The 18,275-nt window shown below is 36.0% G+C and overlaps 4 protein-coding genes and 1 long non-coding RNA gene across 5 annotated transcripts; 4 read left to right on the top strand and 1 right to left on the bottom strand.

The window, feature by feature from the left end:
• Positions 1–2,131: 2,131 nt before the first annotated feature.
• Positions 2,132–7,372, top strand: LOC143446107 (choline/ethanolaminephosphotransferase 1-like). Its single transcript, XM_076945598.1, has 3 exons — positions 2,132–2,891; positions 2,970–3,156; positions 4,460–7,372. The coding sequence occupies exon 3, from the start codon at positions 4,510–4,512 to the stop codon at positions 5,641–5,643; it is 1,134 nt and encodes a 377-aa protein (XP_076801713.1). The 5' UTR covers positions 2,132–2,891; positions 2,970–3,156; positions 4,460–4,509; the 3' UTR covers positions 5,644–7,372.
• On the top strand, positions 7,302–8,768 carry LOC143446108 (elongin-B-like). The gene is made up of 4 exons (XM_076945599.1): positions 7,302–7,437; positions 7,569–7,718; positions 7,884–7,983; positions 8,286–8,768. Exons 1-4 carry the CDS (start codon positions 7,435–7,437, stop codon positions 8,384–8,386), a joined length of 354 nt encoding a protein of 117 aa, XP_076801714.1. The 5' UTR covers positions 7,302–7,434; the 3' UTR covers positions 8,387–8,768.
• A 1,844-nt stretch (positions 8,769–10,612) lies between these two features.
• LOC143446014 (uncharacterized) lies at positions 10,613–12,569 on the top strand. The gene has a single exon (XM_076945455.1). It carries the CDS (start codon positions 11,666–11,668, stop codon positions 12,182–12,184), a length of 519 nt encoding a protein of 172 aa, XP_076801570.1. The 5' UTR covers positions 10,613–11,665; the 3' UTR covers positions 12,185–12,569.
• Positions 12,570–12,795: 226 nt separating this feature from the next.
• On the top strand, positions 12,796–15,089 carry LOC143446013 (structure-specific endonuclease subunit slx1-like). Its single transcript, XM_076945454.1, has 4 exons — positions 12,796–13,068; positions 13,138–13,224; positions 13,378–13,511; positions 14,507–15,089. Exons 1-4 carry the CDS (start codon positions 12,931–12,933, stop codon positions 15,030–15,032), a joined length of 885 nt encoding a protein of 294 aa, XP_076801569.1. The 5' UTR covers positions 12,796–12,930; the 3' UTR covers positions 15,033–15,089.
• A 194-nt stretch (positions 15,090–15,283) lies between these two features.
• Positions 15,284–17,826, bottom strand: LOC143446015 (uncharacterized). The gene is made up of 2 exons (XR_013113878.1): positions 17,600–17,826; positions 15,284–15,419 (listed from the first exon to the last, which is right to left on the bottom strand). It is a non-coding gene; the product is annotated as an uncharacterized LOC143446015 (long non-coding RNA).
• Between the last annotated feature and the right edge of the window lie 449 nt (positions 17,827–18,275).

Raw genomic sequence — 18,275 nt, 5'->3', positions numbered from 1 at the left:
CGCAGGCCTAACAATAAACAGTGAGCATATTTAAAGGTTCAGCGAAGCCTAGGGTCACCAAACGTTGGAATTTTCCCAAACATGTCCGGGATTTTAGTGTTCAAACCTACGTCAGGGAGAAATGTTAAAAAGTGCTTAAATGTCCGGGATTTTTGAATAATGCATATTATGAAATCTAACTGGCAATATTTTCACAGTAAGAATTTCTGTTGTAGCCTATTGTAATTTCTAAATAGTGCTAAAGATTAAACTTTGTTATTTTTTACTGTTGAAAATGTTAAGCGAAAATGTAAATTTACTGACAAAATGCAAACAAGTGTTATTTTTAGTTAACTTTGCTTTGTGACATAGTAATTTTGATTATTTGGTAATTATGCGAATTAGCTTTTTTGTTTTTCGGGTCATTTGACTAGGCTAGTTTAGGTAAATTTTAGGTGGTGAATGTAGGAAAACTGGTCTTATTTTCGTTAAGCGGGAAGAAGGTTTAATACTCATAAAACAGAAAGTTGTTGGACCAAACAAATGTGGCAATTCTGTGCTTTTTCCCTTTGTGACAGTGATGCTGTCTTGCGAACAATATAAGAGGATTGGTAGGATGTAACAAAATACTGTAAAATCGCCGTATAGCGCATGTTTGGTTTCGCGAAAGTTGGTCATTGAGACCGACCAGAATTTAACTTTTTCAGATAAGGTAACTCTAGCGTAGCCTAAACCACTATAACAACAACAGTAACAACAGTAATAGAAAATAGGCCATAACTCCACTACGCCGAAATAATTAATTCAGTTTAGTAATACGACTCGAACTATTACCCCGGCTTTCCAGCTCTTAAAACATGTCAAACAAATGCTAGAACTCGTGCTGACCCATAAAAAGAATAAAGATTAATTTAAATGTGGGTCGACGACGAACACGATCATTACAATCTAGGTTATGCGTGCACAGAACAATAGTTGGAAGAAGAAAAGACACTTAAGTGCTAAATTAGTACAGCAATAAATTATCGTGACACATGTGCATTATGGAACAACATATGACTCTGTTCCCTACAGAGTTGCATAGGATAATTTAACAAGTCAACTCGCAATATATAGGAAATTGGAATGAATGTCACATATTTTATACTTCAGGTTGAGTCGTACCTGTAAAAGAATAGTAAAGACATGTAAGCCAAAGGCTGAAAGGTTATGTCACAATTATAAATAATTAACTAACGAACGCATTATCAGCCGTTCTTCTGAGTTCTTATTGGATTTGTTTGTTTAGAAAAGCTCTGGTGCAACCTGTTAGAAAGACAATTATGAAAGGAAATAATCGCCGGGTGTACAGAAATACAAAAGATATAAAAAATAAGTATTCATTATACTGTTATATAGGAATGTTATCTACTAAACTACTAGACCAGACGTGGGCAAACTGCGGCTCGCGAGCCACATGCGGCTCTTCGGCATGTTTTTTATGGCTCTTCTAGTCGAATCGTAAAATTTCAATAAAATTGCAAAGACTACCAAGACGTCCAAGAGTACTGTTTATGAACGTTTCTCACTTTTTCTTTTCCTTATTTAGGCCAGCATTGATGACAAGTTATTAATTATCCAAATTTAATGATATTTTTCGATTGAGGAATGCAGATATGGAACAATTAAACGACATAAATTATTTATGACGTCATAAGTTATTATGGCTTGGCTCGTCAGTAAAAATTTAACAACCAAAGCGGCTCTCGGGTTCATATAGTTTGCCCACCCCTGTACTAGACTATAATTTAGCGTCTTAGATGGTGGTTCATTCAAACAATGAATTGACATAATCAAAAATAATTACTTCTGGCCGCATAGACTCGCGTCTTTCAATAGTTTTAATGCGTATTGTCCACTATAAAAAAGAGCGTTTGTTTACAGTGACTCATTACCTTTTATAGTTCTTTTGCTGTACCGCTATTTAGTTTGATTTGTTTTCCTTGAACTATTAATGTATCTCGCCTTGTCGCCGAGAAAATCATTAGAGTACTGTAATTTGCAGCCGCCCTCTGTGATACGTCTGTTCCTAAATTAACAATTTGATGTCTATAATTCAAGCAGTGTTTTAGAAACTTCACTTGGAGTTACGATGGCTACAATAAGGTCGTTTTGAGTCAGAAGTCAGAATTGGTTGGCTGTTTGGCTAGTGGTCAGGCATAGACTGTTATATTTGTATGCTGAACCTTTAGTCTAAAATGAATAGAATAAAACTTTAAATAAAACAAATTAAAACTGGAAGATATTTCCCAAACCGGACAAAAATGCAGTTCAGCGTACCTGCAATTGGCAAGTCCGCTTTTGTAGAATGAAGGGATGTTTGAATTTCCATTTCAGGATCTAATACTCAGCAGTTATTGCGTCATCACTTCTTGCTGAACTTCTTCCCATCCTGGTTTTTCGTTTGGGAATGTAAAACTAAAATAAATCCGAGTTTTTATGATATAACGCAGGCTACCGTATACAGTACGTCTTCAAAGCAAGATGTTTTGAAAAATGTTTAATATCATTTATTTTTCCCGTCGCCATCGGCTTGTGGCTTCTTGCGAAGATTTTTTACTACAAAATCACCAGATGAGGTGCTAAGAACATACCATGCAGTCATTGTTAAAATTCACTGGACATTCTAACTTTGGTAGGCTATGTGAGTCCAATATGGAATGTAAATTTTTTTGTGCACTTGACAGCGTAATTTTCAAAGATTGGTGTACCAGTAGGCAACAAAAAGTGTGCACCAGATGTTCTTGTTTGGGAATTATTTAGCTTACAAAGTAACTTTTTGACCCAATTTGTCCGCCAAATAGCTACGTTGCCCACCAGACATGTCCAGTACACAACGCTTTCTTTCCATACGTGATGTGAGTGGGAATTGGGTGAGTATGTGGGTGACAATTGTTGTATCATGTGAGCCAGCAGTGAGCTCCAACCAAGTTTTTTACTTTTACCATCAGTTTTTGGTGGATGCAGCCCAAATATTCTATGCTTGGCATCATGGTCATTGGTCAGTCCTTATACACACAGCTTTGTTGGATGACCATCATACACTGGCATAGTATTTCTTATTGCCAGTTAGTGTTTGTGGAAAATCCTCTGGGTTTTCATCTGGTGTAGGTCTAGCAAACAAGGAAAAAACAATAGGTAAGGGTTCTTTAGTTCCTTTCAGCTTTTTGCATGTTTCCTGCTTTTTATAACTCACTAAAGACATCATAAATGAGTACCAGTACACCGGTAGTTTTCCGAATATCATATGCCGTTATACGACAAACAGCTAATTTTGGACAACATCTAACTAGTTAACACACAGTAAGGGCACATGCTTTTGTGCAGTGTGCTTGACTGATGAAAGGTTTGCAAAGTAAACAAATGAGGTCAGGAGTTGTATTTATTAAATCTTTGCAGTTAACATGCTGAAGAACCATGAAAAGGCTAGTTACAAGCGAATTGACTATTTCTCCGGTATCCGTTTACGTTGCTGAATCACAATACGGTGACCGGCTTGTTTTTACTGATAGGTTTATCGCTCTAATTTAGGATAAGGGGAAGAAAGCAATGTAGTGGTGTAGTGGCCAATGTTCCCTCTAAGCTGCGCGCGTGCGCAAATGCGCACTGCTGACACGGTCTCCGCGCACAGAAAATCTGTGCTGCGCACAAGAAAAAAATCCAACCTGAATTGAAAATAAAATAAACGCATAATAATGGCCACAGTGCGCACGTGGCACGTCTGATGTTGCTCACAGTGGTCCAAGGGACCGCTCAGGTAGTTGGTGTGTTTGCTCAGACTCGTGAAAAATTAGAGGGAACATTGGTAGTGGATAACAATGAGGTTCATTTGCTGGAGGTTATGGGTTCGAATCTTGCTATTGTTTGACTTCATTTTTTGTCCAAATTTATTTTTGATGTAATTTTGTCATAAGAGGTGAGACTTAGGGTCGGACAGGGCTAGTTGTGAATTAATTTACATTTTGGAAAAAATTGACATTTTTTATGAAAAAAATAGCGTTTATTTCAATTCGCAGTCTAGTGCAGTACTTTAGTCATGAGAAGTGAGAGTTTGGGTCAGAGAAGATTAGTTCTAGGTTAATTTACAATTTGGATAAATTAGTACATCGTTTTAAGTTGAAAATTAGCATACAGTTCAATTCACAGACTAGCCTAAGTTGTGTTTACTGTATTTGTATTATCCTACTTTGGTAAATGGCAGCCGGAAAAATAAGTGTATACTTTACTGGCCGCCGTTTACCGAAGTAACTTTTCCCAAATTCAGTAATCGGCAACCAGTGAAATAGACGCTCCCATTTACAGATCTGAATTAAAACGTAATGTTGGTTTCCCAAGACAAGCTAAATTCAGAATTTGGATATTTTCAGACTAGTCTGTATTACTGTATGGTATTATGCTTTGTTTTTACTTAATAATTTCGCCTATTTTATATTTTTACCAGGTTAATTAAATTGATTTTCTTGCTGAAGAGCAAAAAAAGTAAAATTATTCATGGAGGTTCTGTGTGAGGATCAATTAAGACGACTGAAAACTCACAAATACAGTTCAAGTGGAACATCACTGATTGAGCCAGTTTTCCAGGTATATTGGAGATGGCTGGTGGAATACTTTCCTAAATGGGTTGCTCCAAACACCATCACTGTGGTAGGCCTCATCATTAATGTATTCTGTACATTTTTCCTGCTATTCCACTGTCCAACAGCAACTGAAACTGCTCCTAACTGGGTGTACATGGTAAATGCAGTTGGCCTATTTATCTATCAGTCTCTAGATGCAATCGATGGCAAGCAAGCCCGGAGAACTAATTCATCTACACCTTTAGGAGAGCTATTTGACCATGGATGTGACTCAATTTCAACTGTTTTTGTAGCAATAGCAGTGTGTATAACATTGCAGTTAGGAAATCATGTCTGGGCCATGGCAACCATATGCTTAATTTCTTATGTTACATTTTACCATGGACACTGGTGTGCATATGTTACTGGTGCTCTCCAATTTGGTAAAATTGATGTTACAGAAGTGCAACTGATGACAATGCTCATTTTTGTGATAACTGCATTATTTGGTCCAACTGTTTGGAAAATCCTTTTACCGGTAATTCATGTACCAGCTCATTTACTTGTACTACTTTTCATAGTAGTCGGATCAATAAGTGCAATGGCACGTTTTATGAGGATAATTTTAAGCGGTGGCTGTGGAGAGAATGGTGCAACTATTGCGAATACCAGTGTTCTTTCACCTGGATTTAACATTGGAATTATCATGGCATTTGCAATCAGTATTGCTGCAAGATCCAAAACTTTTTTGTGTCAGCATCATCCTGTACTATACCTTCTGTTTGTTGGGATTATATCAGCCAAGGTGACAAATCGACTAATCGTGGCAAATATGACACGGAGTGAATTGCAGCTGCTAGATACATCTCTCTTAGGCATGTTATTGCTGTTTCTAAATCAGTATTTTGGTTTTTTGGTCAATGAGTACATTTTACTTTGGGTATGCTTTATCCATTCAGTAGTCGATCTTGTGCAGTACCTCTCATGCACATACCAGCAAATAGCAAATCATCTCAACATATACATCTTTTCACTTCAACCACGGCAACATGCTTCAAAGTGTAAATAACTTCATGTGAAGTTGTATCCCTGCCGAATATAACAAAGCATTCTGACATAATCGAATTTTTGCATCAAATTGCGTTTGCCAGATCATGTGCAGATTAGGGAATTCATTGTTGAAATATATACAGTATAGCTTATAAAGTATTGTAGTTTAATCCGAGTTTGGATTTATGCCGGCATTTTGCAATTATATACAAACATATAATAATGTATGTGTAATTCTATTCTGAAATGTATGGCTTTTGCATTTGTACACCAAATGATTTCTGTTTTGGTAGACATACCTTAAAATTTGGATCAAGTCGAATTATATACAGACATGTGTTATAGTACATTATAAAATGTTAGGTGTAATGTACTTATTAAGATAGTTAACGTGCAAGCTGTTTCTAACTGAAACTGAATATGCATAATTTATTTTCATCTAGCAGTTAAAATTGGTGAAGTTTATTCACACTATGCAGGGCTTTGTTTGATTTAGTATGGTTATCACTTGTGGTAGTTTGACATTCCGTTTTAGCATGTACTGACAGTTTAGTGCAACAATGAAGCAAGCTTGTATCAAAATGAAGTCTGCAATATAAGTATATAGTCGAATAACTTACACAGTTGGCAAAAAAACATAAAGTTTTTCCTCGTCCCCCTTTTCACCGCCAATGTCATAACCTGCCTAGATACTTTTCAACGCGAATAAAATAAACACCCATGTGTAAAGTATCTGGTGGGTTATAGCGTTGAAAATGGTAATAGAATGAGTGATAAACCATGTCTTTATTCTGCTAGTTGCTTCAGTTTTTAGGGATAGCAAGAGTGGATGTGTTCACTACATAGTAAATGTTTTTGAGGCAAACTTGGTTTAGTGTTTTACTTAACTGTCAGTACTCGCAAGTTTAGAAGTTCCACATGGTTTTTAACCTTAAAACTGAGTTTTGTTCACTATTTGCATAGGCCTAGTGTGTTATTACTAAATATTTAGCTATTGGCACAGTCAAGTTAAAGCAAAACGTTTTATATATGTCATATATACAGAAGAAAATTTAAGCAGCATGTGCTAAAACTTTGGGAAAATTGCTGTTCAAACTTAATACTGGCTCATTAATACTTTTCTTTTTCAGTTGAGTATGCTTCTAAAATATGTGTATTTTTCTACACGGAATACATCTCAATAGTGTTGTTTTGTGCTTTTGATATTTTATTACTGTACATGTAGTTGATGATGTCAGTGTTTTACAAGACTTGTCGTACAAGTTTGCGGAAAGTTTCAGAATTACTTTCTCTGTTAAATTTGCTATAACTTGAGCACAGGTTAATTTAATGCTGCAAAGATACCAATAATAGGCAATAGTATAAATATGTTTTTCTTAGAAATGATTGCTTAGAAACAGTTACCATAGTAGCATCCGTTGACAATGCTTGTAATGTTTTCTATCTGAAAATGTGCTGGTTGCAATTTTATTGCAGTTAGTAGCTCTTTGTTGTTTACATAACATTTCTGTTGCTTCGCTTCCCAATAGTATCACAGTTTGTGTCCACTTTTCAATAGTTAAATTGCTGTTGTATGAAAAGTTAACACAATTGGTGATGTTATACGCATAGGTGATACCATAACAAAAATCAAGTGGCATTACTTTACCTCATAATGGCCTTTGACCTTTATGCAATTAAAAACCCCACGCAATTATTGTTGATGTCATAATAATGATGATCTTTTTTTGTTTTATTCTTATTCTAGATTTCATTTAAATTAGTTAAAAGTGAATGCTGATATCCCTGGTTTTTTCTTTGTGCCCTGAACATGGTAAGCATTCAATTGTTTTGTGTCAATTATTTAGCTAAAATGTGGTTTAACAATAACAAAGGACGTCATTGTACAGTATACATAGCAAAGATAGTATATACTTCCTGAAAGGTTTGTTGATTGCCTCACAGGAAGTATTTTTTACCATTCGACGAAGCAAAACCACAATTTTTGCTGATGCAAAAGAGTCCAACACAGTTCTTGATTTGAAAAAAATTATTCAAGGAATCTTGAAAATATCACCGGACGATCAAGCTTTATACGATGGCACAAATGAACAGGTTAGCTTCTTTTAATTTCATTGAAATCAATTGCCAGCTTTCCACCCCCACATAAAATGCAGGATAAAACTGGAATTATAAGCTGGATATAATATCCCTGTTGCCTTTTAATGTTATTGAACATACAAATTTGTGATCTTGTGCTCAAATATGACATAATTTCAGGTGCTTGACGACAGCAAGACTTTAGCTGACAGTGGATATACACAACAAACAGCAAAAGCACAAGCACCGGCTGTTTTAAAACTAGCCGTAAAAGAAGGAGGTTTGTTCTTCTTCTGTATAAGAAAATTACATATACTTATTCTAACCACACAGACATGCATGACATGCGCCACCTCAGGGTGGTGTTAAGTAAACAATCTCAAATGTAAACTTTAGACTTTTGCACGCTTATGTCAGCACATTATGTCCATTAAAATTTGAAGAACACATAGTAGAATGTGCTAGCACTTAGGCAAGTGTGCATTAACAGTATTGGATTATTAAACTGTTTTTTGAAATTGAAAAAGAATTCTTAACCTGCTTTGATCAACATTTAACACTGGACAAACTTGCATATTACAGACACAGTTGAAGCAATAAATATCGTTGATTATTCTTCACCACCTGAATTACCTGACGTGATGAAGCCACACGATGGGACAGGAACGGGAGATCAAAAGTGAATGTTATTGTATTAATGTATTTAATGAACTGTATTTTTGTGTACTGGTGCATTGTTTTGTGGACCACCATTCAAGACTTAGTAACAGTCAACAGCACCCCAACGTGCCATTGGCATTTACTGGTGGCAAATTTGTTATCACATTGCACACTGGTTCTATTTTTGTGGCTAACATTCATGATTGCTTAGTACTCAAATTGTGAAAACCATAACACTTTTGATTGTGTTTTTTTGCAAAGTGTCGAAAACATTTCTGGTAACACCGTACGTTAAACTTTAACATGTAGTATACTTTGGCTGACCCGTTGCTAAGGCTTTGATACATGCGCAAAGTTTACACTTTTGTCGTGTCACGTGTTTGGAAATAAACACTAGCTTTTCTACATGTTTTTGATCAATTTCCTTGATGTTATTTAAAAATGGATATTATTTATTCGAAGTGTTTTCAGACTACAATAGAAATGTATTTGCGCATTTGGCTTGCAAATTATTCCCGTGCAATAGGTTAAATTCATTTGCACAGAGGGCGTACATAGATTCATGAACAAAGAATCAAAGCTAAATTAAGGTTGCTGACAATAAACAGGGTATCTGCATCACATGTCGTCGAACGTAGCCATAGACAACGTTTATTTTTCCACAAGTAACCCTGCAACATACGTCGTTGAATAGGAGGCTATCTACCAACGCGCCAGTGAATTATGAGTAAAATGGGTTTTAGCGCATAAGCATATACAGTATATGCATCTTATTCACAAATGTGTGGATACCAACAGCTTGATCGTAACATGGTGCAATTCCGGGCGCAACACATCAACATTCTCATCTGATGCATCACGTGATAAAGTCATCCAATTAAATCTTTGTGCTACCGGTACCAAAAATGTTTCTATGTTTATACTGAAATGATAATACGACAATACGTGTATGTATTAAAGGAATGTGTTTAAACAAAAGTATTATGGACTTTGGTGCACCAGCATGATATACTTTTTCTAGGGCTACCAGATTTTCATCACTCGAAAGGCGGACATGTAATGCCATCAAACGCTTGCGAGAGAAAGGCGAACGTTTATTAACGCAATACACTGACATGTTGACTATTGAACCAAAGTGAGAATTGAAACTTTGAATAACATCTTCATAATAACTGGGTAAGCGGTCGAGCTTTCATCCAACAGGCAATAGCCAAACAAATATACAGTACTCAGCAGTCTGAGTCAATCGTATTTATAGGCTATTACAGCTATTGCGTTTTAGAAACAACTGACGAAAATTCAGCCATTAAAAAAATGGGGAGGAAATATTCAATATCCAAACTCGGCCAACTGCGTTAGGCTATTGTTCTTTTTCTGTTGAGTAAAAACGATAATTAAATCTACATGTATGACATCACCATGTGGGAACAAGTTTTGGCAAGGGGTAAGGGGGACATGTTTTGGCTCTCCACCGGTTGTGACAAGACTGGGGTGTGCAGGTTTTCCGCCTGTCTAGATATACCGTCCGGTTGATGATTTGTTTTAGCATGTTCATTAGTCACTGCATGTTAGTTTCAGTCGGCTGTGACTTAACCATATTGTACACATCAAAAGCTAAAACGGTAGTATAGGCTATAGCTGTTGTCTCAAAAAAGTTCAATGATCAAAATTTTACGTTCTCGACTTATATAAAAGTTTACATCATCTCGTGCAATTCCGTTAATCAACATAACAAGTTAATATCCGCGGCATTATTGGCATATTCCGTTTTAACTTCGTTGAATATTCGAATATTATACCGTTGCTGAAAGTATCCTTTGAATGTCGTGGGTAAAGATGGGAAGCATTTCAATTTCCAACGTCTTAATAAAGGTGGGTCTTTGTATATCATACGGCTACGCGCATTCGTGTATGACAAGGACATTAATGTTGGGTTGTAGTAGCATACATTCTTTTCAAAATAATCTTGATACGGTGCAATACCTTAGGACGTGTCAAACATTTTGCCCATATTATAGTCTATCACTGTTATGGTCAGTACACAATTTAAATTTTTTTCGGCGCACCATTGCACCTTGCCCAATATTTGCTTTGAGCGCCAAGCTGTACACATTACGCGTGTGCTCGCAGAGGTAGATTTTTACAGGCACACAGCAGTTGACAGGTGCATATGCACAGCAAATCATGTATTATTTCTACTGATTTGAATTTATCGTTAAGAGATAAAAATATCTGGAATTACAATGCAGTATATTTGCCAGATTTGTTCTTTGTAGAAAGTTCGGCGATTTCTTGGTTTAATAATTTGGCCTACTTATTCAAAACATACTGTTGGTTGTAGCAATGTATGCGTTCCATAAATTTTGAGCTAGAAATTGATTAAAATTATGGATCTAGTATGTTGCAAGAGTAGGTATCTATAGTTTAACATAATTTTAGGTTGTCACTATTTCAAAGGAAAAAAAATCATAATTTTGAAGCTATTCTAACAGTTTAGTTTTTACCTAGGCCTAGGCTAACTTAAATTTTATAAAACCTTAATTTTTTTCTAGTCTAAATATAACTGAAATAACTAACTGCTAACTTACTGAGCTACAGGGTAAAAAGTTTTATGAAGAACTGCTCCAGACAATTCAAATATTTAAACCTGACACCAAACCCCGACTGGAAAGTACGGCAGTTTTTGAAAAGAAATCGTGTGTGCAAAGGTGCTATTTTTGACGTGATGGCATGCACTGAAGCTTTAATTCTATATTTATTTTTTATAAATTGGCCTTCCAACAATCAGCTTTTCTTTGTTTGTTCTAATGGGGCTTGAAGATAAAAAAGTTTGGAATGCACGTTGATGAATTTTGTTCATGCAGCAGGCGTTACACTATGTCACCAGACTGCAGAGTATGGCAGGTGAACACCTGAGACTTTTGTGGCTGAAACTGTATTGCCCACCAGCAGAAGAGTGATCTGTACGCAAAAAGATGCACTAATTTTTTCTGTTTTTTTTACAGGCTATAAGGCCACACCTTGCCAACCACAAAAGCCGGACGAGCGGGCTCTTGGGCCATTGCGCACACTGGGATTTTGCTTTTGCACCCAAGAGATTTCTGTAAAACCTGCCATACTCTGCAGTCCGAACCTTAGATAAATAAGCTCATTAAGGCAATGATTGGCTTTAAAATAAGAACAAGAACATAAGTAAAAAACTACGTTTATGATAGGATACATTTTTTACTCTAGTTTTCAAAACTAGGTAAATTTTTAAGTTACTTAGTCCGTAGTCACACTGTCCGATTTTGGTTTTTAACATGTCTTCAACTTCGCTAACATCTGTTGGTAGCAGAAGAAATACTCTGTTAAGTTCAGAAGAAACAGAACTATGGGAACTTTGCTATTATGGAGGAGTGATGATGGATCCACAAGTGTTTCGTGTTGTATTAGACCTGTTGCATATGGGCATCCATCCTAATGCTACTCTTGATGTCTTGAAGAAAGCCTCTCATTATTCAAAATATACTGCAGGAAAGTCAGAGCAAAATTCAGGGAACAAAGACACAACTTCAACACTGAATAGCACTTCTAAATCCAGCAAGGTCTCAAAACAACCTTCAAAGCAGAAATCTCCGAAGGGTGATTTAAGGGAAAATCAGACAAATTCAACATCAAAAAATTCTTCCTCAGTGTTGACTGACAAAAAGAATACCACAGTGAGAAGTGTTGCTAGTAGCAAATCACGAAGTAGTACTTCAAAGCCTGGTGTGACTGGTAAAACAGATATTTCACGTGCTAATGCCACTTCCCGGGTGCAGTCAGCGCCAAAGAAGTAGTCAAAATCTATTTTAGAAGATTATTATTCCATTTTGTATTTGTGCTTTTTCGATTTGGCATAGCAGCTAATTTTCTAACAGTTCAATCATTTTAAGACAGAAATATTTACTGTTTTTCGTTTGTTTATTGATTGGAATAGTATTGATGCTAAACACTAACATAAGTGGAGTAGTAAAGACATCATTTCAGTCAATTGATGTGTGATGCGGCCTTTGTGTTTATCATAGCTGTGATCATAAGTTTTCAAATTGAACCGTGAATTATTTTTATGACGTGTACAAAACATAAATAAGCCATGTGAATATTATTATGTATCACATTTAGGCTGGATCTAGTTCTTTACACCTTTATTGTTTTCACATCAATATAATCGTTTATTTTTAGCTATAATTGTGAATATGCAAGTTTGTTAAATCAAGGATGATTGAAGTAACTTGTAATGATCGTTTGGGAAAGAAAGTAAGAGTAAAATGCAATGATGATGACACGATTGGTGACCTAAAGAAACTTGTCGCCGCTCAAACGGGTACCAGAGCAGACAAAATCATACTAAAAAAGTGGTATACCATCTTTAAGGATCACATCACATTGGGTGATTATGAAATTCATGACGGTATGAATTTGGAACTGTACTACCAGTAATTCATAGCTGTCAGTCAAGAAACTACAGCTCCTAGCACAGACAATTCATTATTATACTTTTTGTGTTTTTGCTTTGTACATACAACACCTTTTCATTTTAAAAATGGTAATTGCCATCGACAACTTTTTTGGCTGCTACTTATTGTATTGTACCAACCCAAAATATAAGGGAAAGACATACATTGGATTTACCGTGAACCCTGAACGACGCATCATTCAACACAATGCTGGCAAACACAAGGTAAGCAGACATTAAGTAATGTCTTCGTTATGTAGCGTAATTCACGTTATTAATGCACAGCTTTTTTAGGGTGGTGCATGGAAAACCAGTGGAAGAGGGCCTTGGGACATGGCATTAATAGTGCATGGCTTTCCATCTGACATTGCTGCTTTAAGAGTCAGTTTTTTATGCTCTTGCTGATTCAATTCATAAGGCCCTCCCTAAACTATTGTTTATGCAGAACTCGACATTTTTGTTTTAAAGTCTTGTTAAAAATTATAAGTCAGCAAGTTATATTCGTTTTGTATTTATTTGTAAAATCATGTTTAGTTTGAATGGGCATGGCAAAATCCGAATAGATCACGTCGGCTGAAACATGTCACAGGGAAGTGTCGAAAAGAATCAGCTTTTCAATTTCGTGTCCGAGTTATGTGCAGTATGCTGAGCCAAACTCCATGGAAAAGGTCGGTCACAGAATGTTTGAACTACTTGTTACTCATTGCCATAGGTGGGCAGTACCCGCGGTACTATAGTACCAAATTACTTTTTTCAAGAAAATTCAGTCAGTCTCAGTACTTTTCACTTAATTACTTCAAAATTTTAACAAGTATGTGTTCAAAAACACATGTTAATTATTCCTTGATACCGATTTTAGCATATGTTGATCTTTTTTGATCTGGAAATGTCAAGTAAAATTGCGAACAAGTAACGTCACATAGGTTTTGACATGGAGTAACCTTTACCGGGGCATAATAGCAGCAAATATTGCATTTGCAGCAGCATCTTTTTCACAAAAAGTACCGGTACCGAGAACCGACAAAGTACCAAACTACTTTTTTAAGTATCGAATACCGGAACCGTCGGTACACTTTTGCCAAGTACTGACTGCTCATTGCGCTATCTATTCTTTCTTTCTATGCTCTATATCAGGGCTTCCCAAACTTTTTTGCTCGCGACCCCTTTCAAACTTCTGAAGTTTTCCGCGACCCTTCACGTTTAAATTGATTAGCAGTGCGAAATATACATTAGTCATTAGTGACATTTATTGAGATGCAAAGACTGAATTCAAGCAACCAGAACTCAAAGCCTACTTACTACTTTACACATATCTAGGCTACTGGAAACAAAAAAGCACACACATTTATTCAGTGTGATTGGTGCGACTGCTTTCTGCTACAAAGCAAGTCCAGCCGTGGCTCAATATCTGTTAATGCTGGTCTCAAGGCGGTTTCGATGTTGATTAGGCTGGAACGATATTTTGTTTTGATTGTATTTTGTACTTTGTGTAAAATTGGTATACGCTCTGCGAACCCTGAAGTTCGTTACGCGACCCCCAGTTTGGGAAGCCCTGCTCTATATTACCCAGCTACACATTACTCAATGCTCTAGTAAACTCTCTTTAAAAGTAATTTTTGTGCAATGACATGAATGCAAACCATAAAATTTCTTTGTTTAACAGACTGCCATTGACAATTCGCTGGCTGAAGCAAGATTATGCAATGGATTTAAACCCTATTCCCCCCATGCATATGCCAATTGCATATGGTCCGGTAACTGCAAAAAAGAAGAAACATAAAAGCAATGAAAAGCATAACTTTGAGAGTAAATCCAACATGAGCAAAACTGTCAACGACAAAGATATGACTGCAATTGAACATAGTGATGACTCAGATGCTGAGTGCATTCCTCTAATAGAACGGTTGATGAAGAAATCGGGAAAAATTTCACATGAAAAGGACAAATTACTTGTATGCAGTATTTGTGAAAACATGGTGGCCAGTGACATATGTGCTAGCTGCCTGAATGATAGTTGTGAAATGCTATGCCATTTGCAGTGCCTTGCAAAACATTGTTTAGCAAATCAGAATTTCATGTTGGTACCAGTAGACACTGTTTGCCCTTTGTGTAAGCACCAATTTCTATGGGGTGATCTGATCAGGAAAACACAAGGTTTTCATCAATATTTAAATAATGAAAATGTTTGAATTTTATGCGATTTAAAATCAGAAATGGGCTCACAATAAAGAACAATTATGTTGCAATTTCTTTGTTATTGATAGGCATTCACATAAATTAAAATGTCCCAAACTACAATCAACTTGTCTTTGTACCACGTTAAAGGCTCCTGCACCATGAAACACTTACTCAAAGCCAATGTCTTATCCTTTCAAGCAGCAAGATACAATTTTATCTATTTCCATGCAAAAGGCTATATATAGAAAGCAGACAAACTAAGTTTCAATTTAAATCATTTTATTTTCTAACCGGATAAGTATACAAAAAATTTTGTTCAATATTGTTCATTCATCATCTTCGTCCTCTGCTGCTGCTTTCATTTGCATAATTTTTGGCTCCAAGTAATTAAATCCGTTCTAAAAAATACACATACTTGTTAATTTTTCTTGAAATAATTCTCTACTAGACACTGAAAATGCAAATTGGGAAATTTTCCTATGATTATGGGAATCTTTAACCCTCATGTTTACTAATGGAATTTTGTGGGTTGTTTCCAGATTTGAATTGATGTAGTTATAATCCATGAATAATTTTTGCTTTCAGAGAAAAGGGGAAAGATTTCCTTACAAAGAGTTAAAAAACTTTGTCGAAAATCCCCCTCACTTCACTGCTACTTCTGAGACATGGAACACAGTATGAGCGCACTTTTCTTGAACCATGCTGTAACCATATATAAGAGTATAGATACAACCACCATCTATCACTATATTCATGAAAATGTTGGATTTGCTACAGATCACCCATAAATTCTTCATTGTTTACATCAGTTTTAAATAAAGTTAAACCTTTGACAAAAAACTGTCGCTTATGCATTAGGTGAGGGGTGTCCAACCTTTTTGGCCAAAGGGCCAAATGCAATTTACGAATGATGAGGTGGGCCACTTGAGTGTTTACTGCTAATTTCTAATTAAAACACTCACACCAAAATTCTAATCTTAGAATTAAATTGTTATGCAATAAATTAACTTGAACAGTTGTGCACCCTTGCACTAGAGCAGGCCTGGCCAACCTGCGGCTCTTTCGTTCATATTGAACCTCCGAAAGAGAGCACATCTTATCCATTTTAGGCAGATAAATAATACCGAAAAGTAATCTCTACTGGCTAATGTTCAATTGATATTTGCTAAATAATGACTGATTACATCAGATTTCGACCCGGAATAAAGATGATGAAACTGAAACGTAAATCATAATGTGTACGATGTGGCTCTTTGCGGTTAACACAGTAAGAAGTGAGGCTCTTAGTCTCTGACCGGTTGGCCACCCCTGCACTAGAGACTATAATATATTATCTATCTATTGCTCTATAGTATAGGGCAGGGGTGGCCAAACTGCGGCTCTTTAATGAATTTGCATTGATGAATTAGACATGCAATTTTCCCGGTCTAGACGAGTTGTTTGATCAGATTATGAAACAATGCGTTGTATCACACGTAGTAACAATGGACTCATTGTTAGTAATAATCAAATTACACTCCAAAAAGTACATTATTGTACAGAAGTGTGCTAACTTGTACACTGTAGTTAAGTAAACTGTCAGATTGAAGCTGTACGTCAGGGCTGACCTAGTTTTAAGTCTTGGTTATGGTTATACTAATAATTGCAAAAAGAGTTGGTGAAGCCCAGTTGGAGACTCATAGTATCACCATGTTTATCAATAGCTACACTTCTTTGTGAGTGAATAAATTCGTGTTTTTTATTGTGTTTGTGTTGTGGCTCTTTTAAAACTGGAATTTGTTATATGCGGCTCGAGCATGAAGCAGGTCTGGCCACCCCTGGTATAGGGTAATAGACAAAGAATGCAAACAATAAATACCAATTTCTCGGAATGTAAGTTCGCCATAAATTACCTAGGCGATTCAGTTGATAATAATATAAGTCATTTGGAAAAATACCGCGCCGGCCACTCAGAACCTTCTCGCGGGCCACCCCTGCATTGGGCAAACTTTGGCACAAGAACAAACCAGACTGTTTCCGGGTATAAGTTTAAAATTTGTGCTAATGGAATTAAATTGCACAAAAGAACGACACTACTCAAGTATGACACTAGTTGCACCAAATTTGTATTTGAAAATATGTTTTATTTTTCTTTAACCTGAAAAATACCAAAATGTGTACAAAAAAATTTAGTTGACAAGTTATTTGCATGGAGAACATTGCCCCGACCAGTTCTAATAGAATAAATAACAATTCTAAGAGTTTGTCATAAAATTGCATTTATGTATTCAAAGTTTCTTTGTTAAATGTATATGCAACCGGTTTTTTGACAAAACCATGCAGGGAACGTCTTTCAAGCTGGCTAAATTTACAAATTTATCAAAAATCTATATATCCATTTCAGGCGAGTATATTTCTGTAGCCTATGGCCAGTTTAGCGAGTCTTGTCCCGAAGTGCATCAACAGTTGGGTTAATACAAGGTTGTGAGTGAAACATCATAGAACTTATGTGGCTTATTAGGAATAAAAGCACAACTAACATTTTCTCGTCTGTAACAACAACACTAGATTGGCTAGAAAGTATAGGCTACATACTTACGCCTTTATTCATAACGTCGTAAAAAAGGTAGCGCGTTCCTCTGTTGAACACGAAATCGAAAGATAAGCCTGCGCCAACTATAAATAAAATAAAAGTAGAATTTCTTCTGAAAATTGGGTACAACGGCCGAAATATAGACATCTTCGTAAATTGAGATCGAAAATTCAACCGCAAACCCAAACTAAACTCCAGAAATGAACTTCAGGGTAGTCCGGTAAGTCCTTCAACCTTTTATCTAAGAACTATAGATATCCTATAAAACATGTCGTTTTATAGGATATCTATGTTTAGAATTTGTCACAATGAAAATCTCATAAACAACAACAGTTAAAGTCATTTTGGTTAGAAGTCGAAAACAAGAAAGCTATTTATTTGTTTCTGCAAATAGATATGTCTACTGTTGCACATGTTCCAGCACATTGCACATCGCAACAGTAACGCAAAGCAGTTTCGCTTTTCTTCAAAATAAAAAAAAAATATTTATGGACTTTGGCTTTATGGTTCACAAATTTTAATCAATTAACTGCAGCAATAGTTAGATCTTGTGAGTTTGTAAATGAGTTTCATTTTCAGAAACAGAAAATATTGGCCGAAATGCGCAAATCTGAGTTTAGGTTAATGAAAAAAACGTCAATGACATATCCTTTAAATTTTATTTTTCAGCTGCCTCAGCATC

The sequence above is a fragment of the Clavelina lepadiformis genome, chromosome 2 (assembly GCF_947623445.1).
Source record: "Clavelina lepadiformis chromosome 2, kaClaLepa1.1, whole genome shotgun sequence".
Taxonomy (NCBI): Eukaryota; Metazoa; Chordata; class Ascidiacea; order Aplousobranchia; family Clavelinidae; genus Clavelina; species Clavelina lepadiformis.
The sequence above is the reverse complement of the archived record's forward strand: the minus strand, read 5'-3'. Positions and strand labels throughout refer to the sequence as shown.